The sequence below is a fragment of the Tympanuchus pallidicinctus genome, unplaced genomic scaffold, assembly GCF_026119805.1.
Source record: "Tympanuchus pallidicinctus isolate F22 unplaced genomic scaffold, pur_lepc_1.0 scaffold4, whole genome shotgun sequence".
NCBI lineage: Eukaryota > Metazoa > Chordata > Aves > Galliformes > Phasianidae > Tympanuchus > Tympanuchus pallidicinctus.
Window position 1 is genome coordinate 34,571,481 of NW_026294758.1, and position 24,464 is coordinate 34,595,944.

Consider the following 24,464-nt stretch of genomic DNA (forward strand, 5'->3'; position numbering starts at 1 on the left):
AAATGAACTTAGTCCTAGGGAAAGCTCTAAAGTGCAAACCTTCGCTCATTTCCAAACATAACAAGAGCACAGGCCTTGCTACAGTACTCCTTCAGTATGTTTTATCTTTGACTATCTATTCCTTAGGGCATAAGGGTTAGTTTAGTCTCTGTGTCTAATCAATTTCTAGCCCAGTCCATGTGGCTTGCAATTAAATTATAATGTCAGAAACATGCTCAAAACCATGAAATCACCCAGAAAGAATCATGGACTAACCTGGATAAGACTTACCTCCGCAGGAAATGAAAGTTTTTTGTTCTGACCTATGTCATGCAATAGCAACAGCAAATGTTTTCTATAGAAAATGTTCTGATGTATGTCAGTTTGCACTGCAAAGTAATTCAAATATTCTTGCTTGTTGCTTTCCTAGTTATCCAGTAGATTGGTTTGTTTCCACTTCACCAAGTTTCTATTAGAGATCTTTCTTTCTACTTGAACACTTACTGAGAACACGTAGACCTACAACATGTCTATGAGATAAGCATCAGCATAATATAAAGTGGGTATAAGAGAGACTATTGCATAGTGAATATCCTGTCCTCCTAGCATCAGCTCATCTTTGTAATAATGTAAATGCATCTTGGCTCAAGAAAGGAGGTGAGGTCTAAGATTGTCAGGGATTTACATGTTAATTCTGTGAAAAACAGCTTGCCTAACAAAAATCAGTAGTTCTTTCTTACTTGCCATAGACAAAATTAGGTTATTATTTAAAAGCATTGAAAATTTCATTAGCAATGAAAGTACCAAATGACAGGTTATTTCATTGCTACTTTATGAAATAGATAAACTACTTTTAAGTTTTCCAATTATTTCAGAGGCCCATCAAATCAGAAAATTGGCAAATGTTTCTACACATTTGTTCTGATCTTATTGGATAAACTCACCCTCTTGCGAAAGAAAGATCGATTTTTCTTAATTCACTGTTTTTAATATAGGATAAAGCATTTGTGCAGATGGTTTTATTTTCTCAAGTGATGAATATATTTGATATGAATTTGACTTGGTGAAAGCATACATATTCTGCTTCCACAGAAGAAAGCCAAGAACAATTCCACCATTTCCAGCAGTACATTTTATATCAATGAGCATAAGTAACAACAATATCCGTGAAAGCAGAATTTCTCAGTATCTAAAATAAGAGTCAGAAAAGCACTCAAAGCACTCAAAGCTAAGCTCAGACCCGACTTTAGCCCATGCTCTTATCACTGAATTTAATATTTGATTCTCTCTATAAAGAGACAAGAAATAACCGACATGTATAATTTTGTTTCTTGGCAGCTTATTTGGCAGCAGTTACTGCAGCCTGCAGCTTGAATTTTCAGAGAGCCTTGCCACTCTTCATCATTACTGTCCTAGCCATCTTCCTCATCTGCTGGGATTTTTTAGTAGCGAAGTATGAAGAGAGAATTGCAGCATTTTTTTCCCCTGGAGAAAGATATTTGGAGAAACAGTGGTTTTGGCTAAAATGGTAAATATGAACGACTACTTACAAAAGAACAAAGTGTTAGCTTACTTTTACGGCTTCTTTTAAGCTTAAGAACCATAAACAAAGAAAGATAGATTAATCATAAAAAGTAAAACATTATTAGATAGTATACACAGACTAATAAATTACTTCCAGTTAAGACATGTTAGAAACATCCTTAACATCACAATGCAAAAGCTAGGTATAAAAATCTTAGCAGAAAGAGTAAAAAAAGTCTTCAAATTGAGGTATGTCGGGTTTGTTGCTGTGGAAGCATATGTCCAGAGAAGTTCATTTCTACAAGCCAGAAATGCCATTGTTAGCTGCTCAGAGAACTGTGAATTTTGTGAAAAACAACAACAAAAATCACCTTAATTCTAACTTTAGTAGACTATTAAATACCGAAATGTGTTATTGAAGAACTACTTGTTCACATACCCCCTCAGAAATGAGCTAAGAGCTTTTCTGATTTAATCTTCAAAAGTCAAATCATAGCAGCCACATTTGATGTTGTAATAACATCATACAATCTTATTTGGAGTGGTAAACATTTATCTGGTAGATAACCTGCAGGTACTTACATATGGAAGATTTTTATTCCAAATACTTCTTAACAACTATCAGGAGTATTTAACTTATTCCCGGGAAAATGAGGGATGAAAGGAGACAGACTGAGATTCCAAAGACCAAGTGAAATGTCTTTAAAATAAAAAAAAATTGTGCAATATCCTTCATTCTCGGCTGCATCACCTCTTCTCAGAGGGAGACAGAGCTGTAAGAAGGAATCATTGCAGGTTCGCAAAATAATGATGAATTAGTCTTTTTCTTTAGATTTTTAATTGGTTTGCCCCAGGAGAATAAATTTCAAATAAAAATGCTACAGAGATTTTGGTCGTTTTTCTCTTGAGTCACATCAGGGAGCAGTTGCACCCGAAAACCGATGTTAGGCAATTTGGCAGGGGAAGGAACAAAAAGAGCTGGAGAGTCTTGGTGGGTAGATGGAACAACTCAGAGGCAGTAAATGCTGAATTAGGCAGGCTGCAATCTTTAAACAGCATGTTCCAGATTAAGTGGTTAACTGTGGATCACAGATCACCAAGAGAAAGAAAGTCTCTCACGTGCAGAAGGTGCTATTCAGCATTGCAGGAGACAATTTTGTGAAGCTAGCCTGTAGTACTTGTGTTTTAGGTCAAAAAAAGAAGTTTACATAGGTAAATTTATTTAAATACCACTCCAATCAGTGGAACAGCAGTTGGACATAATCAATATGAAATAAACTGAACTGTGTTTAGTTTTCCCTTCTGTAAGCTATATGCTGTATTCCCCTATCTTTCAGACTGTTGTTAGGATAGTTGCCCTAATATGGAAACTGTGCATAGTTCTTTGTTAGAGGAGATTGATGGATACGTTGCTTTTGTCATGTAATTGCTGTGACTAAAAGTTGTTTTTCTAAACAGGCTACAGTCAGTTGGAAAGAAGTAAGCGGTTTGCAGCCTGCTCTTTAATGCTATGTATTTTCTGTGCACAAGGCAGTTTGAAATGAAGCTCTCGCCCAGATCCAACAAATTAGTCAATGGGGAAGACATAAAGGAAAAAGAGAATGGAGTAGGAAAGGAGGGCATATTTTCACATTTCACTTAGTAGAAACAATGCCTAGTCACTTGTATTTTACTGAGTGTTCATCACTCCTCTGGGAGCACAGGTGCAAGACACTTCTGGTTGACACCGAGGGGTGTAGCAGTGAGAGCAGCACTAAAACACGTTCCTGCTTTTGTACAACTGAATGTTTCAGCTTAATACTTGTGTTCAGAGATCTTTTTCACAGAAAAGTAAATGTCAGGGACAGAAAGGAGGGAAGGAATCTCTGAACTCCTCCACAATGTCATGCCTGACACTTTTTTATCTTGCAGGGTAGTGTGTGCAGTTGTTATTGTAGCTATCATTTTCTGGCTCATCTTTGACACAGCAAGACAAGGACCCCACCAGCTGATCTCCTTTGGTGGGCTTGTGATGTATATTCTCTTGATGTTTATATTCTCCAAGTATCCAACAAGAGTGAGTATTTAATCTATTTTGGATCTTTCTTATTTTAAGTTTAATGTCTCAAAAACTGTTTCCCTGTTTAGGGCTAAGTTCAGTAACAGTAAAAGAAAACTCATTAAAACCAGAATTTAAGCTTGTCAAAGTACAGTGATGCATTTCACTTTGGAGGAAATCCATTTTGCTCTGACATCTTGGGAAACATTCATGGGGCTGTATGAGCAACTGTCTCTTAATTGTTCGGGAGGCCATTTCCTGTCCTTTGTACCAGCAGAGCTGTGGGTGGGAACGCGTTTGCTTCCAGAGCATGAATGCAAGCCTGAGCAGGTTGCTCTTTGCCTCTCATCCACAGCAGGCTTACCACAGCTTCCAGAATGTCGGGTTATAGTGACAGTGTACATTCTTGTCATGTTAAAGCAAACTGCATGAACTGGAGCTCTTGTACTCTCATCAATTTTATTTCCATTGCAAATGCCAAGCTCAGTCCCACAGGTTTCACTAACAAATTGTTACAGGCTCCCTGATGCCATTTACGTTAATTTTCCAACTGAGATTTCCACCATAATTCTCTGCACCACTGTGATATCACAAAAGCCATGGCAACTCCCACCTCAGCTTCCAAAAAAACTTTGTGCTGTCCAACGGGTCCTGGTTACACTTAATTGGTTCATACTATTAAAATACCAACTGAATGAATTAACAAGAGCCATCTCAGCAATTTGTCTTATTAATTATCAGATGCAGTTTTCATGAAATAAAATGAAGTTTTCCTGAGGCAGCAAAGCAGAAATCTGTGTGTGTAGCAAAGAGGGGCCATTCAAATACAGACACGGCTTTTCCTGTGGCTGACTGTGTCGCATGACTAGCAATAGCTAGCACTAAGTAGCTCCCAAGTATACAAGCTGGAGAAGACAAATATACAGCTGCAATTACTCAAACATATGATAAAGTCTGTGTAGAAATTTTTTTTTTTTAATTAAAAAATCACCTTAGTTATTTCTTTTTGGATGATGATTCCAGTTTAAAAAAAAAAGGGAAAAAAAAGAAACAACAACAACAACAAAAAAAAAACATGGAGAGGGAGGGAGGGAGGGAGGGAGGAGGATAAAGAAAGAGACAGGAAGAACCCTGTCAAAGTATCACTTGTCTGCTGCCATCATGTCTGTTTATTTCAACTTTAAACTGTAACACAGGAAGAACTGTCTCTCCTTTTATTATTACTTGCTTGCTTGCAATCTGTGTTGGTGAAATGAGCATGTTCACACTTATATAACCAGATTTTCAGCACTTATCTCAGATAGAGATAGCCACACCCCAAAGTTCTCCCATTAGGAGCGACTTATGCTCTGAGACCCTTGCTTTGGCGGCTGCTGCTACCCCGCAGACTAGCCAAACAATCCATTAAGCACTATATTAAGAAACATTTGAACTATATTGTTACATATTAAACAACAAGAAGTTTCACCATTTTTACTTTCCTGTCCATCTAGGTTGCTTGGAGACCAGTGTTTTCAGGAATAGTAATGCAGTTTATTCTTGGGGTTCTTATCCTGAGGACAAAACTGGGATTTGATGTATTTAACTGGCTAGGCATTCAGACCCAGGTAAGCTACTGGACATAACTGTTTATTTCTTATGTCATTTTCTGTTTTGAGGCTCTTACTTAACAGTCAGGCAGTGCAACAATCTATTTGCCCCTAGATGTTTTTCCCTCATGAGGAAAACTGAGTTCTGAATAGTAACTGACAACCTACATTCAGTCTTCTCTTCTGTCTCACCTAGATACCACAAGACCATGTGCAACAGGTTGATAAATACTGACCAGAGTTTGTTAATGTCTTTACCTTCCTTGGGATAAAATCATATCTTGCAACCCTCCAAATGGAAATCTGCTTTTATCCTAGTTCCCTCATAGAAATACTAACACTTGGTCCAACACCGAAATATCCCTCTAAAAATCTTGACATGCTGAAAAGCTTTGAGATTTAGCAAGCCTGAAAAACCACTATCTTCAGAACAGTTGTAGTTCCAGGGGCTTGTAAGACTTATCACAACATATAAGAAAGTAAGGAACAAGTAGAAGAATCCACCTCTGGGACAAAGCAAACCAGGTCACTGCAAACAGTAAGAGATCTCTAGAGGGGGACAGGATTCTAGGTATCTGTAAAGGTAGTTTGCAGACACAAAGGTTTTTAATAAGCTCGCTGTTGCAAAGTACTAAATAAAAAAAATCCAAAAATCAGACTAGAGAGTACTCACTGAAGGACATTCAGACTTTTCATCACAGAGTTACTATTTATGCATCAGTTCTTCACAGTACAGATAATTAAGTGCCTTTAAAGTAAGACAGGGCGGAATGTACTCTCTGCACAGGAGTGGAGGCACACATCTGACGTCTGTTTCCTGCTACCCTGCAAGCAACAGAAGTTACCTGGGTTTTGTCATTGGATTCTCAGCCTTCCCTTTCAGTGCCCCCTCTCATTAGCTCCATGTGGCTTATGGCCACTGTCATTGTAACTAGCCATTTACATCTCCATTTTACATTTTATCAGTGATAGCATATGTTGGTGTCAGGAATATAAGAATGAACCACAATACCAGAATTAAAAAGTAAAATCTTCTTTTATGTCAGCTTTTGACTGTTCTTTTTACAACTCATTACCTCAACCATCATATCTCCCTTTCAAACAGTTTCATTTATTGTACGTATTTACATTGGGAGTGTAGAATACCACAGTATCAAAATTAAAAAATACATTCTCCTCTTGGTAAAGCAGGAAAACTTGTCCTGTGCTGTTCATTTACACAGTTGGAAATAGTATGCACTTGTGGCAGAACAGAGCAGAAACCCCTAACTGATGCAGCTCAGTTAAGCCTTGACCCATAAATAGCATAGCACAAGATCCTTGAACTGCACAAAATTGCTGCAACAAATCTAGCAGTATTGCTATGCTTTTTGTTGATGACACAGAGCCTATTACTAATTTCATTTTATTCTGTCTGTAGACTTTTCTGGAGTACTCTGACACAGGTGCTAAGTTTGTCTTTGGTGAAAAATACACAGATCATTTCTTTGCTTTTAAGGTAAGGTAGCTTTTATAAGTACAGTATGGGAAGTTAGGTCGCAGAAAGGAACAGAATGTATGGGAAATATATGCATTATATGTCTTACTATAAGAGTGTAGTAACCTGAGAGATCAGCTAAGAGGCAAACGCTTCCATATTTTGTTCTGCATATAAGATCTGGGAGTCTCATATATAATGGACTGTAGTTAGAGATCATGTAGTAATGGCTTTAAGTTAAAACAGTGTAGATTCCTGTTAGATGTAAGGGAAAAATTCTTTACTAAGAGCATGGCAAGGCACAGGCTGCTCAGAGAGTATGTGAATGCCCTATCCATACGGAGGTCAGGTTGGATAGGGCCCTGGGCAGTCTAATCTGGTGAAAGATGTCCTTTCCACTTTAAAGAAACATCATCTCCTGCCTACCTTCCTCATGTCTGCACAAGGTTCTATACTGTGCTATACTGTCATATCCTGAATTACTGTATAGACCACTAAGTGACAGACATTGCCTATTTAGAAGTGGAAAGCCTAGGTGTATTTTCATACCAAGGAAAAGGTGCCCATGCAGAAGGTAGCTAGATTTCTAAGCCTAGACTTCTAGCTCTTTGTTACAAATTGTACATAGAAGATACTGGCTTTTTCAGGGTACTCATTACATTTCTTCATCAGTTAAATCTTGCCTATCTAAAAGTATGTGGTAGGTACTAGAAACAGGAGACTGAACTTTCTGAATGTTTTTTCATGGAGAGAGATATAGTTCCATTAGTTTGACCAAGAAGGTATAATTACACTACAGGACCTATCTGTTCTTCCCCAAGTGAAAACATGCTAGCCGTTTATGGAGAGAAGATCCAAGATGAGGTCCATCCGACTTCTGTGTTGAATTTCCTTTCGTAGTTCTCAATCCACTTTCCTTGGCACTGACATCTTCTTCACCTACAGGTTCTACCTGTGTGCACCTTCAAGCTTAACTGATGAATAGGTTTTGTTTTAGTCAGTTGACTTTGATTTTCATTGCATTTATTTCTGCAGACAGTGTAATTGAAAATCCATTGCAATGCAGTGTGTTGCATGTAGCTGATTTCCATGTGCTTGTATTAATGATTTGCAAATATTTTCCATGTGATTTCGTTATGCCCTAGATGACTGTTAGCCTGAATAGATCATTAAAACAGCTATTTACCTATTAAATGGTTGCTGCTATTTTCTGATGAAGACATAACGTATTTGGTACAACATTAAGTCACTGGGGATTTAGTTTAGCTTTAAAATAGTCTCCTGCTTTTTATGCAGTCAAGGCAGAAATTGTCACAACTGGAAAATAACCTCTCTGTTTCATAAAGAATAACTCTACATCCAGAACTGCCTGCAGCTCAGAAATGGAGAAGCATGATTTACAGTTCTGCAGGTTATTTTCACAGGAAGAAGTGATTGAAGTGAGGCAAAGGGATGCTAGCTGTCACCTACTACAGACAGAACACGGGCTCCTCTCTCCTTCAGCCAAAAACATTCTGCTCCATCAACTGATAGCTCATCCATCTGGAGTGAAAGACACTCATGATTTTAACTGACATACACAGCAGACTTTTGATTATCTAAATTGAGTTTCCAGGGTTTATCAAAATTGTTGATTGTATTAAGGAACAGCTTTAATTTGCTGGAAAGTTCTGAACTAACAATATTTTTTGGTTTTTGTTTTTGTTTTTTTCCATTCCGTTTACTTCTTTTATTTATGATATATTATGACCTTAGTTCAGCACACATAATACCTTACTATTCTTAGTGGCATGGTTTTAACCATCATTAATTTGTTTGACATATCCTGGAGACTTCTGAGATATTTTTTCTATTATTTTTTTCTATGAGTATAGAAATGAAGTGCTCCCATGTGTTTGACAACTTGAGAATTAAGTTATATTAATTTTATTCAAAGTGAAAAACTAGCACATAGTGGGTTGGACATTCTTGGAATTGTTTTAAATCATATGTTTAAGGAAAATGTTCCTTCTACTTCCACTGAAGGATACATATTTGATTTTCCTTATATTTAATAAGTATAAATGTGTGAATTTGTTTTTAAGCAGAATGTGTCTGTACTTACAGTTACAGAGTTCTTCCATATGCCACACTCAATGTTATCAATATAATGGAATAACAAAACAGAGGATTTTACTATATTGTGTTATTAAGTGGCAGCTATACTGCTTGAGCTTTCTAAGCGAGCTGCACTTTATTGTGGGAAATCGAGGTAGTTACAATTCCCATTAGAATCTCTCCATCTTCTGAAGGATTTCTGTCCCAGTACTTCTATAGCTGTCTAAAAAGGATTTTTTTTAAGAAATAAACACAGAGGAGCTGAACTCTGAATTCTATGCCATTGTATATATTTCATGGCTTTCAAAAGTCGGTACATGTTTTAGAAAGTGCTAGTGCTCAGTAAATGTTTGAGCTCACATAAATACAGCTATAAACAAATACTTCACAGATAGATAATAAATAATTCCAGCACAAATACAACAATTCATGAAGGTTAGAAGTTTTACAGCATAGATGTAAACTTAATGATTAGTTTTCAAGACTTCTGAATGTATCTCAAAAAACATGAGTCTACAGAATCATGGACAGGAAAACCATTCTAGAAGTTTAATGATTTTATGCTTCCCAATCAGGTCTTGCCAATTGTGGTTTTCTTCAGCACAGTAATGTCTATGCTTTATCACATTGGATTCATGCAGTGGCTCGTTGGAAAGGTAAGAATTGCTAACAGTAGGTTCTTGTTTGCCTAATATGAGACACCTTGAATGCCTGTATCCTTTCAGGGAAGACATATGGAAAGTAGTTTATTTTTAACCTGACAGTAGTTTTGAATGTCACCACTACAAAATCGTAAGTGACATCACCAAGTGCCGTTTCCACCCCAGACTGTACTGTTAATGCCACAGTAGCCAATGGCTTTGCATGGCTGCTCTCGAGCCCCTCAGATGCTATCCTTACCTAAATCTTCCTTTCCATCTGTCACATGTCCATTTTCCATCCCACAAAATGCAAGATTAAGGCTACATTGCAGCCAGTTGGATTGCTGCCTACTACAAAGTATTGCAGGAGTAATTGTGAACACCACCCACACACAGGCTGCCCAGAGAACTTGTCTCCCCAAATAAGATTACGGAATCACAGAATCAAAGAACCCTCTGAGTTGGAAGGGACCACAAGGATCAAGTCCAACTCCTGAATCCATACAGTACCACCCCAAAACCAAAGATTGGAAACTGTTTCCTCATCTCATACTTTGTCTTCATTTTTGTCAGGTCATAGGTCCGCTGTCCAGTCTGTAAAGTTGGCTAGCAAGTCTACAATTAGTCTTTCTACCTATATGCCCAGTGAATTTATCAGATGAGGGAAAAGATCTTTTTATTGGTGACAATTACAGCTTATTTCTGAATAAACGTGAAAAGTCCTTTGTCGTTCACATTTACAGGATTATTACACAATAAGCACAAACTTCTCCAAGATGAAATACTGTGTACTAAATTTTTTGCCATAATAAAATTCTGCATTTTGTTCCCCTTCACATGGTCAAAGTCCCTTTGGAAAGGTGCATAAGTAATAATGACATATCAAAATATCTACTTCAGTTAATTTAGTTCAGCACCTAGTGCCCAGGAGGAGCCTGAGGTCTTTCAGAATTTTACCTTCAGTTCTGTTAAATTATTCCTCCTTGTCTTATTTAAGCATGTTACTCCTAAATGAATACACTTTATCTTGATGTTGAAATCATTAATATTAAATATTTATGGAGTCTCAGAGCCCTGATACTGACATGATTAATTCAAGAAGTTAATGGATCAGGCACACCAATGTGTTTATTTGTTTTTTCTTTTTTTTTCACTTTTTATCACTTTTTAGGTTGGTTGGATAATGCAGATTTTTATGGGGACAACTCCTGTTGAGTCTCTTGTAGCTGCTGGTAACATATTTGTGGGACAGGTGAGTTTAAGCATGGAAAAACATGCTAGAATGAGATTACTGAATATCGTGAAATATAACTATTCAGCAAGCATCTGTGTATAAAAATTCAATTCAGATGAAGTAAGGACAATAGTACAGAAAGTCTGGTGGTTGATTTCCTGGAAGATAGAATTCTTCCAAGTTTATGTGTTGGCCACAACAGAACATACTTTTGGAAATACATCTGTTCCCAAAAGCTGTTCAGATATAAATGTAGGTAATGGATCTCCCTTGTGAGACTACTCCAAGGCTATAATTTTTTTTTCTTTTTTTTTTTTTTTTCTTCTTAAACTAAGGAGAAAAGAAATGGGATGAAAAGGGGGCACAAGGCAGATAGTGATAGAGAGAATGGGATCCTGCCTCATCTGCACAAGGCCTTAGCCATGGAGGCATGGTCCACTTAATGGAAAATTCAGTAAAATTACACTACAGCAGTATCAATCCAAGACTTCAGAGAAGAGTGAAAACATCACTGAGTAGTGTCCAATCCCCAAAAAACACTTACCACATCATAGTTATTTTGCAACAGTGCCTTACTCTTTCCTACTTCTTCTAGAATGCCCTTAACACTACCCTCAGGATACGTTCACACTCATGCCAGAAGTACTGGGAGCACCTGCCCATAAATACTGGCTGGTGTACATGTATCCCACGATGCACAGCTCTACCTGCAGCTCAAATCCATGGCTGTTTCTAGCTCACTCAGAACTCGATTTGCATTTCTTGGCAATTTCACTTGGCCTTTGGAGGAAAGTTAAGATCTGCAAGAATCATCAGTAAGAGACATGCTGGTGAAATTTTCTCTCCTGAAGAAAAAAGCCCTAAATTATTCATGTTGTGCACTCATTAGCACAAAGATTGACTGGTGAAAAACACATAGGAGTGTGCGATGCAGCTGGTGATTTTCCTGCCCATTTAGTAAGATAAATTTCTGAGGATTTATTAGGAAGTTCTGAATTTGTTGTTTGTTTTTCAATTCCAGACAGAGTCTCCTCTCTTGGTACGGCCATATTTGCCATACATCACCAAATCTGAACTCCATGCAGTCATGACAGCAGGATTCTCAACTATTGCTGGAAGTGTCTTAGGAGCATATATTTCTTTTGGGGTAAGTGACAGAGGGAGAACTGAAAACATATAGTTTAGCTTAAACTATTTAAGTAGAGAAGCCCAGGTAAAATATTGGGAAGTACAGCTGAGTTATTCCTCTACCTCCTTTTTTTTTTTTTTCTTCCTGATAGAAGTAATCACAAAAAAGAAGAAGAAGATAACATGGTCTGATCTTAAGTAGAGTAATACACCTTAGGTGTACAGAGAGTCTTCCTGCCTTAGCTGCAAGGAAATTCTGATTTCTGTACATTTCTGCAGTCCAGATGAACTAGCATGGAATATGCTTGCTTGTCACAGATGAAGTCCTTCAGGAGTGGCTGCTAGCCATACAATCCTAAATACTTTGTTTGTGACCGAAGTTCTAATAATGCTGTATAAACACAAATAGTGAATGCCTTGTCTTCCATGAGTCTAGCAGCACAAGGTTAGACAGAAAAGGAAGGCTGAAGGTGTGATTTTCTATCAGAGACATCAAGGGATGGATGATAAATTTGTTCCATATCTGAATAAAATACAATGGAGGGACAGAGGCAAGAAGAGAGGACTGACTGAAAAGACCAAGAAGCAAAGAGAAGAAGAGCTAGAAATACTGCAAAAGCTACCAAAGTTTTTTGCGTAGAAATTTATGAAAGAAGAGATGAAAGGGTAACAAAGAAATTAAGCCAAGTACATTTTTTTTAATTGCACTTTCAAGAGACGGAAATAATGTTTGGCTATCAAGGAACATACATGCACTGTTACAGAAGCTAGCTCTCACTCTTCTTCTATTGCTGCACGCAGGACCTGGATTTGTTTTTGTTCTGCCATGCCTCTGGCTTTTTCGTTTCTTTCTTTCTTTCTTTTGATTTTTGGTTTGGATAGGAGAGAAGCAGCTCTCCTCATGGAAAGATTCCTTTGTACTTTTTACTTCTTAGGCTTCCACCCTCTCCAGTTAGCTTTCTCCAGTTTTCTTTCTTTCCCTACAAGTAATGTGATATTTTTAATGACTCCCTGTAGAAAAATAATCCAGTCATCTAATGATTTTAGTTGCTTTCTACATGCTTGTTTATGTTCATGATGCAGTTATCACAGCATATTTTCTGTCACTCAAAATTCTAGGTTTCTGCTTCCCACCTACTGACTGCTTCTGTCATGTCCGCACCAGCATCGTTAGCCACCTCCAAACTGTTTTGGCCTGAAACTGAAAAGCCTAAAGTAACTTTGAAGAGTGGCCTAAAAATGGCAAAAGGGTAACTCATCTAGGTTCTATGTTAACAGTAATAATCTTGTGAAAACACCATTCAGAAAACTAATTAACTCCTTACACATAAGATTTAGGGGCAGCACATGATGAGCGGGCAGGAATTAAATCAAGTACATGCTGCTATGTGCCAAGCTAGCAGTTTATGAATTCAAGTGCAGCATGCCCAGCTATAACTATTTGAAGGTACCTACCACTACTCATCAGGACAGGTGCAGAGCTGCTATGGACCTGGGCTTGACAACTCTTCAGGAGACTGAAATGCCTGTTCAATGTGAATCACCAAAATATTTTCCCATTTGCTCTTTTCTTTGCAACAAATCTACAGATACAAGCAAACAGAAATAAAGGTAGAGCAACCATTTCAGTGACGGCAGCAGCAGCAAACTTTTTGCCCATCTGCAGGGAGACTTACTTGCCTCAGGAAAGATAGACAAAGCAGAAAGTCTTGGAAGAAGCTGCTTCTGAACAGAATAAGCATCTCTGCAAGGGCTGCCTGCAAAAAGATCAGTGCCCACTCCCTCATCCCAGCAGTGTCTCAAGCAGTCACAGCACTGGGATATGATACAGATTTTGCCCAACCTCTATTTCCAAAACACTCTTACTATCAACCATGCCAGAATTTGTCCTCGGGGTACCAAAGACACACCCTCCCAGTATCTCCCAAGAGGATCCAAGGCACAAACCTGACCGTTATTTTCCTTATGACTGCACAGACAGTTCTAGGAGTTGATTGCTAATCACATTCATGAAACTTTTAGATCTGTGATTTTTCTTGAATTACAAAATGTTCACAATCTGTTGTGTTTGCTTTTTTTTTCACTGAATAAGTGAATCAAATAACCTGCTGGAGGCAGCCAGTCAAGGTGCATCCAGCTCTATTCTGTTGGTGGCAAACATCACTGTGAATCTCATCTCCTTCCTTGCCCTGCTGGCTTTTGTCGACTCAGCCCTCTCTTGGGTGGGCAGTTTGTTTGACTATCCACAACTGAATTTTGAGGTATGGTCTTCAAGTCCTTAATACAATTTACATGTGTACATAATCTGCTGTTCTTAAATTAAGCATCTGTGTGGCTTGTTGTTGTCATCTGTTCTGTTGTGTTGATTTTTTAGTATGATCTAAAAATTTATACTTTTGCGCATGTATTCTTCAGAAATGTCTTTACTATCAAAGGGAAATTTTTGACATGTAAATATTTCTGTTCATTAGTCCATGTAGAGTTTCCCTCTGAACTGTTTTTGATAAGTGCACTTTTTTGAGCATTGTGTGCCAATACTTGTCTCTTCTGGCTTGGCTGTGTACTTGCCAAATCATTAACATCTCCTTCAAATAAACATTGAAGTGCCTTTTGCTTTAAGTAGCCACAGCAAGTCCTTAAAGCTCCCCAGCTTCACCTAAATAAGGACAGTGGTACAAGGCTGGACTTGTTACCTGTAAAACTACAACCAAATCAATCAGCTGAGAAAACAGACTTTAAATAGGACTCAGTTTTTGAGGATTTTTTTTAGCTTAGGATGATACATCGTTCTTGACCCAACAGAACAGTGATTCAATGGATTTGGTCTTTCTGTTTTCCAAATTCCTGATACACCAGCAGTATGAAACATGGATATAGCATTGTGATACAGGGCCTGAAGAAGTGGATAGATGCTCACATTGGCTTTAATAATATTAAGATGCTATCCTACAGAAATTTCTGCAGATTATTTCACTACATGGACAACCACAGCAGAGGAAAGGCATGTGTATGCATACTTCAGCCACATTCATTGCAAGGGTGGTGTTTCAGAAACTAATGGATGGAGCAGGATTTGGATGAATGGATAAATTATAAGAAGATGCAATACACAAACATTTTCATTTGGCCATTTCTTTTGAGAGTCACTAACTTCTGTTGTGTTCCATTCCGCTCTTGAAGAAGGTCCAGCTAGGACTGTAAGCCTAGTGGGTCTGTGCTGTAGATGTACAGGTTAGCTGTGCATTTTTGTCTTGAATGGAAAAGGAAGATGTTGGTGTGAGGACATACTTTTTGTGGGGTTGGGGCAGAGAGACGTGCAAGAACAGTAACTGCCTAATCTCAGTTAGGTCCACAAAAGACAATCTGCTTTCACTGCTTGACCTTTCATTTGCAAAAATAAGCTATACTGGAATATGAGATATGTTTTTTCTTGCATAGTTTTTATACTAGGAAAAACATGTATCATTCTAATTATGTCAGGAGTACAGCTTTTACGCAGAAATAAGCCCTTTTCTTTATACCAATTGGAGTTCAATAACCTGTAAAGCCTGTTTATTAAAACGATTTAATCAGCATATGAACCAGATTTTTATTCTTTTGTCAGCACTTTTAACTCAAGCCCTTTTATTTTCTTCAAATGCTCTAACCATCCAGAAGTCATTTTTGGCGAAAAATAAGGCACAGAGACTTATTTTATATGAAGTGTTTGAAGTATTTGGATAAAATTAAGGATATATCTAATTACTTTTTTAGATCTAAATTGTGAATTGATATTTTAAAAATTAATTCCCAATCTCTCAGATGTTCTGGCAGTAAGAAAACCAATGTTCCTACACTGAAATAAACCCACCTTTACTTTCAGTCTATAGAACTTATCAGCTGTCATTGTTTTTTGATCACTTTTGACCAGTTTTGTCTTACATATTTTGCAGAACATTTGTGCATATCTCTTTATGCCATTCTCCTTTATGATGGGAGTAGACTGGGAAGACAGCTTTATTGTTGGTGGACTCCTAGGTTACAAGACTTTCTTCAATGAATTTGTGGCTTATGAACGTCTCTCAAAACTGATACACAATCGAGAAAAGGGTGGGAGCATGTACATCAATGATGTGAAACAATATATGACGGTAAGTAGATTTTCTTTTATAGATATTTATTCAATCTAATTCTTTTTTGCTGCAACCAATATATCTTTTAGTATGGGCTCATCGGGACAGTGGTGGCATATTGGTTTAAACTGTGTCTTTCAGCAACAGATCACAATTGTTAAAATACAGCGTTGTCTTGTGAGCCTGCCATGACTGTTACCACACTATATCTCAAACAAGTAAAGAAAGGAATAGCTTATGGCTAGAGAAGTTTTAAAGAATATGCCATATCCCGCAGAACATTTCCTGAAGCCTATGGCTATCTTCAAAGTGACTTTTTTCTTACTTCATTCTTAGGTAGCACTTCCCTATGACATACTCTCCTAGGAAAATTCTGGGCAAGAACTGAAGGATATTCCTGTCCATAGAGATTTACTCAAGCATTATGCTTCTGGAGAGAAATCCAGGAAGCTCTAGCTCATAGCATTTAGAATAGTATCATCTTGTTGTCCGTGCAGCACATCTACTGGAGGTTATTATCCCCATGCAGAAGGCAGTAGTACAAGGCATATAATATGGCATACACCAGGTATTTTTATCCCATATAATTTGCACTTACTTGCACAGTGGCAAAGAATACAGTGATCAAGACTGATTTTTGCAGCTGTAACTCTAGCACCCCCGTTTATGAGCTTTGCCACCTCCACTGGTCCTTGCTATTCCAATCAAGATAAGCTGTCAGAGTAGAGGACCCTTAGTTAGGAAACCTTCTTAGGTATAGGCTTTAATTTTCATTTTCTTTAGTATGATACTTTGGATACCTGCCTTGGTACAAAACTAAAGCCTTGTTCCTGACCACTTGCATTCTTTATTCCTGGAACATGTATCAGAAATTGAGGTATAAAGCCAGTTAGTCTGATCAAATTCTCCCACTCTTGCCCATGTTTCCACAATCAGTGGTCCTAGAGAAAGATCTCTGAGCTAGATAGACCTTTGGTCAGCCTTGTTATAGCCATGTTATGTTCCATAAGGGAAAATGGCTGTGAATTCAATGAATTCTTAGATTTAGTCTGATTTAGATCCCATCACCTGTATTTTACTTTATTTTTTTCCTTTTTATTCAGTAAAATGCAGTATAAGACTTCTTTGTTCACAATGAATATTCTCACAGAGCTGTATTAACTCCCACAATAAAAGTCTCTGAGATGTAAAAGCAATTTTGATTCATAACACTTGTAAAAATGGCCAAGTAATCATTTTAATTGGAACAACCGTTCATCCGAGAGTAGCATAGCTTCCAGTTCTAATTTCTGATCTGCATAAATAATAACTAGTGTGTCTAGTAACAGATATTCAGACAGAGAAAGCAAACAAGCAGTTTTGTTTACTGCCTGATCTAAGTAAGTAATTACAAAGCTTCCAATTTTTTAAGCTGGGAGAATGCAAGTAAAAGCAGGAAATCATGGTACACAAAACCTTTTCTAGGAAAAGTAGGCAGAATGTGCACTTGAAACACATTTTCCCGCATATGTACAGATTGATTGAAAATTTCTACAAATTGGTTTTCATAAAATAGGAACGGAAATAGAGGAAACTTCTAATAAATAGAAAACCTACTAGAACACTCATCCAGCTGTCTTGCACATAAAATACAGTAAATAGAAGTTATGAGCTGACTGGGAGCAAAAGTCTATTTGCTGAGGGATGCTACATTTTTCCCCAAAGTGTTGGAACTACATTTGCCTTGAAGTTTCTATCTTGATTCCACACACAGTCATTCTTGTGTCCTGTGAGGGGTGCCTCCATGTGGGAAGGGGTCCTTCCAAGAGAAGGAAGATTGCTAAAGTCAGGAAGCAAATAAATTAGTAGTAGGGATTCATAAATCATAACATTTATCTGCCTGTTATTACATCAAAGCATCCACTCTGAATGAAAAGTATTTCCATTTCCTTCTTCCATCCACAGGATGGAGCATACACAGAGCAGCTGGGCTCATAAAACTCTCTGCTTATTAGGGACAGCATACCAAAACTTGAGATTTCAGCAGAGTGCTACAAAACCAGGCCAGCTATGAACATCAAGATGAATTAAAGCTCTCTGACTCATGATATGATGTTCAAAAAGGCCAAGTGAAAGATGTTGCACTTGGATCAGGGCAACAGTCTGAGAGAATTCATCTCAGTGAGCAGCCCTGCAGGAAAAAACCTGGCAAATGAAAAGCTGGTTGTGAGCTTGCAACCTGGAAGGCCAACCACTTCCTAGACTGCAGCAAAAGAGGGGTGGCCAACAGGGAGAGGGAGGGGATTGTCTTCCTCTATACTGCCTTTGTGAGGCTGCATCCGGAATACTACATCCAGGCGTTGGAGCAGGTCCAGAGACTGAAGCATCTCTCCAAATTTAGGCAGAGGGAGCAGGGTTTTTTTGGCTCAGAAAAGAAAAGGCCACAAGAAGACTTCATTGCAGCCCTCCAATAAAAAAAATAACAAACAGGGCTTATAAGAAAGAGGTAGGCTTACTTTTTAAATGGTCTGATAGTGACAGGAGAAGAGGAAATGGTTTTGAACTAGAAGAGGGGAGATTTAAGTCAGAAGTCAGGAGGAAATTATTTACTTAGAGGGTGGTATGAGATGGGAACAGACTACTCAGAGAAGCTGTGGTTCCTGGAAGTGTCCAAGGCCAGGCTGGATGGGGCCTTCAGCAGTCTGATCCAATGGGTGGCAGCCCTGGCCATGGCAGAGGGGTTGGAACTGGCTGGGCTTTGAGATCCCTTTCAAACTATATCATTCTACCAGTCTGTGAGTCTGTGACACTCTGAAAAAATAATATCTAGTAGTCACTATGAGTTAAGAATAATTTTTGTCTTTACTTCTACTCATCAATGTATATGAAGAATAAATCTACCACGTGGTCTTTGAGTCCTCAGATATGAAAGCCAGCATACCTGCAGGAACAGAATGAGCTAACCTTGTTGCAAGTCACACGCTGAGATAGCAACCATGTGCAATTTAATAATGTGATTTCAGTTCTCAGAGCCCTGGGCCACAATGCCATAGTTTCAGACTTCTAAATCAGCCTGTGCTGTCTTGATTCATTCAACTGAATATCTGTTTGTTTTCCAGGTCCGTTCTGAAACCATTGCCACCTATGCTCTTTGTGGATTTGCCAACTTCGGCTCTCTGGGAATGGTAATAGGAAGTCTAAGTAAGAATGCCATTCATGGGTTATTTATTAGCAAGCAAATACCAAGGAAACACCCAGAGGGATGGGCTGCGGGGGTGAAGCTTGGCAACTTTAGGAGCTGAGTATCTCTCTTTCAAGAACCAGTAGCCCGCTAGGCATGGGAGGACTCCCTAAGGGATATTCACACTGAGGTGCGGGAAATGAGCTGAGAACGAGGGGAGGGAACTAAGCCCCCAAGTCTCCTTGTCAAAAACTCATGCCGCCAACCACTGCAACTACTATAGATCTTAGGACTGGGATAAGCAAACCATGTCTGTAGCCAACTAGTTTGCAAGACAAAATTAGTGTTTTTCTTCAAAAATGTTACTTATATGCAACTGACTTAAAGGGGAAGAGAAAAACAAAAAGAAATAAAAAAAAAAAACACAAACTTTTCAGAATTCTAGGAGAATTTAAAATAAAGAAATAAAAGAAAAAGAAAGAAAGAAAGAAAGAAAATTCATCTGGCTTTCTCACTGCAAAGCAGAATTGCTATTAGATCCCTTTACCATGGAGCCGAGGTGGGCTTTGCAGTGCCAGCATCAGAGCAGTGTGTAAGAGCAGGATAAGAGCAGGATCCAGATGTGGGGCTAGATCCCAGTACAGTGACTGAAATTCACTTCTAAAAGCAACTGTTGGCTGGCAGAGATGTGCAAATTGCCAAAGCAAACATAATTTGCCTTTTTTGTGCTCAGACCAGCTTCTTAACATTGTAAGCAAACCTTACAATGTTAACATACCTAATTTTCCTTCTTGATTTCTTCTGGTTAGAGCCACAGGGTGGGGCTTTGCTCACATGAAGAGAAAACTAGCATGTTAATTTTCTTTGCATCTACATGTATTTTTCACAGAATCACAGAATTGTAGGGATTGGACAGGACCTCCAGAGATCACCTAGTCCAATTATTCCAGTGCTTGACTACTCTCTCACTGAAGTGTTTTTTTTTCCTGATATCTAGCCTTCTATTTTATGCACACTTTACTTTTCTTCCTAGCAAGCATGGCTCCCACAAAAAAAAAGGAAATTGCTAGTGGTGCTTTCAGAGCAATGATCGCTGGAACTGTTGCCTGTTTTATGACAGCATGCATTGCAGGTACTGTACATGAGTTTGGTACATTTGGTGAAAGTGACCACAGGGCGGCAGCACATCAATGTGATAATTACAGGGGGGAAGCTCCTGCTACTTGAAACTTCATGAGATTAAAAGTCAACGTTGTATTAAAAGCTGCTGAAAAGTGGAGTATATGAAATATCTATTTCTTTAGTTTAAACTTTTTTGTTAGTCTTTGTGTAATACCCCACAAGAAAAAATGATGTTGGCAAGTTATATTTAGGATAAAATCTCTTCTTTACACGGCTGCCTATTGCAATAAAGAAGTAATTACAGAGCAGAAACAGTGAATTAGATGGGAAATAGAATGCAAGAGAGAAGTGAGAGAAGCTACAAAATTTTTATCTTAGTGCTAAAAGAATGCTTGAGTCTAATAGTATTCCCACTGTACGTTTAATTTAAACAAACTGTCGTAAGGTGGGACTCAGCAGGAGATCCTTGTTTGCAAGTTCTCACATTCATAGTGAGTGAAGAATCACAATGAAGCATTCAGTTAAGGGAGGAAATGAAAAAGAACATGTAAGTCTCCTGGGAGGTATTCCCAGGTATAATTCAGCAGACAGAACTCACCCCTAGTATTTAACAGTGCATTTCACAGCTTTCTTTTTGGAGCATGTGATAAACACTGGTATTTATCCAGTGAAGAATTGTTGAAATTGTTTCTTCATTAAGTTGAAAAAGAAATCTGTCTATAGGAACCACCAAGCTTTCTTGTCCCTTTGTGATCACAGCAGCAGCAATACCATACATGCTGTAAGGATAATTCTGCTGTGTTTTCTGAAGGTTATAGAAGTAAAGTACCTGAAATTTCATTAGGCACACTGTGCTCATAATGTTTTAATGCATGAAACTACTTAGTATAACTGAGGAATCAGGAAGTCTTACTAAATGTTGTCATTTCACAAACTTGGCCGTAAGAATAAAGTTGTGAACAGGTACAGGTATCTTTCCAAAACAACAAAATCTACGATGGAAAGAAAATTACATTCTTGCCTCTTCTGGAATGGGAGATGCTTTCATTTTACATTAAATGAAATGTTTTCATTTACACAGAAGGCGAAAGAGACATAGAATTTCTACTATCCCATGTAAGATAACATATTAAAAATGTGACCATGTTTCATAGCACTAAGTAGAAGGAAGAGCTGTTATTTTCACATTTTTGTGTCTGCATCTACATTGGATATTAATATTTGTAATTTTGGAGAACACCAAAACAGGTAGATAAACCATACACATTCTTTTAAAACAAAAGAAAGGCTTGCATGTATACTTGTTCTGCTATAAATGCAGCATAGCTCCATTTTATTTATTGAAAGCGCACTGGCCCAGCACTAGCATACATTTTTAGAAGCATAAAAAGGCATAAAAGGCCCAGATGTTCTTAATGCAATGGGTCACCACAGTTTAATTTCTGTAGGTAAAACATATGTGATTCCTTAATCCAGTTCTGTAAAAATTTTGAAAACGTCTAAGATTTTTGAGGATTTTAAACTTGCAGCATTTTATGGAACTATTTCAAGGGATGATTTCAAATCAGCCAGAACATTTTATCCAACCTTGCTCCAATAACTGACGACCCTAATCTTAAAATTACCAAAATTGTTCCTTTTTTAACAGGAATGCTGGCCATCCCTGATGTGGAAGTTCCATGCCACATTTTGTTACAAACTGCCTTCAACTCTACAAGTTCCCCTGCCAACATCACAGAGCTGGTCGAATGCTGCCAGCAGACCTTCACCAGGTAATGAGGGCCTGAGTATCCTCCACAAGTAGTGCAGGCTCTGCTGCAGGCGTTCCTCACCCTATTTCAGTCCCACACCAGTGGGAGGGAGCACATGGGTAGAGGGCTGGACCAGTCCCTCCTGCCAGCACGCCCTGGCCCCTTCCTCAGAGCATTCCCATCTCCCAGCCATCAGCATGGTGGAGTTGAGCTCGGGAGAGAGCTACAGGCAGAAGGAGCAGATGGTGATGACACCCTCTGTCCCACTGCAAAGGCCCAGGTGGGCAAGGGTCTCATTCAGCAGCTCTGCACCTAGTAACAAGGAGCTCTTTATCTTTCTAGCAGCCCTTTTTTTTTTTTTTTTTAATTCTGTTTTCTTTTTCACCTCCTTTTTGTGAACTTTTAAAACTTCTGAGTCATGATAATTTTAACACTTTAATAGTCAGTTTTTAAAAATTATGTGTTCGTGTGTAAGCGTGTGTGTGTACACAAACACACAAAAGAGGAGTAAATCTGATTTCTGTTTTTTCCTTCTTCTCTAGTGCAAACAGTTCTCACGAGAGCTTCTCTGGAGGAAACTATACCCTGAGCTTCTGGAAAAAATGTTGCCAAATACTGAATCAAACAATTTTTAATTGCACATGAATTAAGCTTTAATCTGGAGTGGGATATTCATAACTAAGAGCCATGTTTGTTGGCAGAAAGGCAGTAAAAAGCTTCCTTTTCCACAACTGTGAATAATATGGACCTTTATTTCCTATCTCTTGCAAGTCTACTTCTTATGACATGCATAGAATTAAGTTCCAAATTTAAACTGGGATGAAAGCAAGAGACCTTCTGCTACAGATCTGTTCTTCTATTACACATCAGAAAAGAAGAACATTTCTGATTTCATTTCTACTGTGAAACTGATGAATCTGTAGCATAAAACTACTATTGGCAAGAAGAAAATCATGCTCAGAGGATCTGACTTGCAATTACAGAAAGTTGTGTACTCCAAATAATATTTTTTAGAATTATTATCCTTTCTGCTCCTTTTTGATACTTTAGAAGTGGTTTCACTGCAGGTAAAAGCCTCTGTTCTCAGAAATCTCTGTACACTTCTTCTGGTAACTACGGCTACATGTGAACTGAGCTTCTAGCATGGGATGCACCTCATCCCCTTGGCCACCAAAAGTACCCAAACCAAGGGACTAGCCACTGTGTGCCCCAGCTCCCATCTTTCTGCCCTCAGCAGAAGGTAGGAGGCATCCTGTCTGTATCTGAATTCAGGAGGCTGATTCGTGCTTAGAGGTAACTCACATGACTTGGAAAAGTCCAAATCCCAAAGGAGGTTTCCCACATCAATTTGTCCCAAACTTTGTTGCTGAAGGTCGATCCCATGGTCACCAAGTGGGTACTCACTGTCATATTCCCAGCAGAATCAACAGAGCATCAACAAAATGTGGATAAGATCAAGTCAGAATCCAGCTCTCTGTGAAAGCAACACTGATGGATCCCAAATACCAGGCTCTAAATGGAAGAATGTGCTATCAAATAAAATATGTCAAACAAAAAACCTGATTTTATTTCCTCTGGTTATGTTTTCTACACCATTGTAGAGGGTGCAGGATTATTTCCAAATTTCAGTGAGACAAGTCCTGTAATAAATTGAATAATAGAATAGATGTTTTAATAAGATGGGGACAACAAACAAACAAACAAAAAAAACAACCAGGAATTTTGGTAGCGAGTAAATCTGACATCCCTTTAGATGCCAGAAATCCTGGTTTCATGCAGGACTGACTTTTCCCATAGTGATCTGTGCAGTTCTTAACCATGGAGAAGTCCTTCATGGGTCTGTTTGATGCTGCCTAAAAGCAAGGTTTCCAGCACATAAAGGAACATAAGATTTATTTGTTATATTCCTTTTTTTTATTCTAGGATGTAAGATTTACTTGTTATGTTCCTTTGTTATTGTCTTCAAACAGTTGTACTGCCTGCTTTAGCTCTCCCCATGCAGAACACTTTGTTTATATGTGTAAATGTAATAAAAAAAGATTACCTATGTTGAGGTAAACAAATATGAGTTTTCATAATAAAATTACTGTATGTTTTTGAGAATGTGCCAAAAGTGAAGAATTTATGTTAAAAAAAGGATGCCTGTTATGTTTTTAAGTTCTGCTCTTTTCGTGGGCTAAAGAGCGGAAAAGTTTTGTTTTGCAAATGCCAGTGGTAGAGCATAACTCACACAGATAGAAATGAATCTATCGATTCTGACAAAACAGTATGCATTAACTTCTCATCTTTCCATTAATTATTGCAGAGTCTGCTCTGGGAAAACCAGATTAATAAACATAAACAGCTGCCAATACAGCTGTTTTCAGTGGGCTTTGATTTGGATTTACCCTAAAAGGTCCAAGTTTCCTGTAAAATTCAGTTTTTTGACTCAATTCTCCAAAATTACAAATGCCAATAGTACTACCGCTTCTGAATTTCAATACTGGTTTCCTGTTGTTAGGTGTTTTTCTTTGGCTTCATTCTCCAAGATTTAGGAAACTGCACGACAGCCTCTGGTTTCAGAGTTCTTAAAGTGTGTTCCTAATCCTGTTAATTGTAGATCACGCTCAAAT

At 38.2% G+C, this 24,464-nt stretch overlaps 1 protein-coding gene across 1 annotated transcript in view; it reads left to right on the top strand.

Moving 5' to 3' along the window:
• The window catches only part of SLC28A3 (solute carrier family 28 member 3), a 42,067-nt gene extending 18,226 nt beyond the window's left edge, over positions 1 to 23,841 (top strand). Inside the window, exons 5-18 of the mRNA XM_052701565.1 lie at positions 1,318 to 1,507; positions 3,415 to 3,559; positions 5,035 to 5,148; positions 6,551 to 6,628; positions 9,280 to 9,360; positions 10,517 to 10,597; positions 11,601 to 11,726; positions 12,827 to 12,957; positions 13,800 to 13,968; positions 15,640 to 15,837; positions 18,918 to 18,999; positions 20,013 to 20,111; positions 21,750 to 21,873; positions 22,395 to 23,841. Coding sequence (XP_052557525.1) covers positions 1,318 to 1,507; positions 3,415 to 3,559; positions 5,035 to 5,148; positions 6,551 to 6,628; positions 9,280 to 9,360; positions 10,517 to 10,597; positions 11,601 to 11,726; positions 12,827 to 12,957; positions 13,800 to 13,968; positions 15,640 to 15,837; positions 18,918 to 18,999; positions 20,013 to 20,111; positions 21,750 to 21,873; positions 22,395 to 22,497 — 1,721 coding nt within the window. The 3' untranslated portion in view covers positions 22,498 to 23,841. The remainder of the gene's footprint in view (positions 1 to 1,317; positions 1,508 to 3,414; positions 3,560 to 5,034; positions 5,149 to 6,550; positions 6,629 to 9,279; positions 9,361 to 10,516; positions 10,598 to 11,600; positions 11,727 to 12,826; positions 12,958 to 13,799; positions 13,969 to 15,639; positions 15,838 to 18,917; positions 19,000 to 20,012; positions 20,112 to 21,749; positions 21,874 to 22,394) is intronic.
• Positions 23,842 to 24,464: the final 623 nt, after the last annotated feature.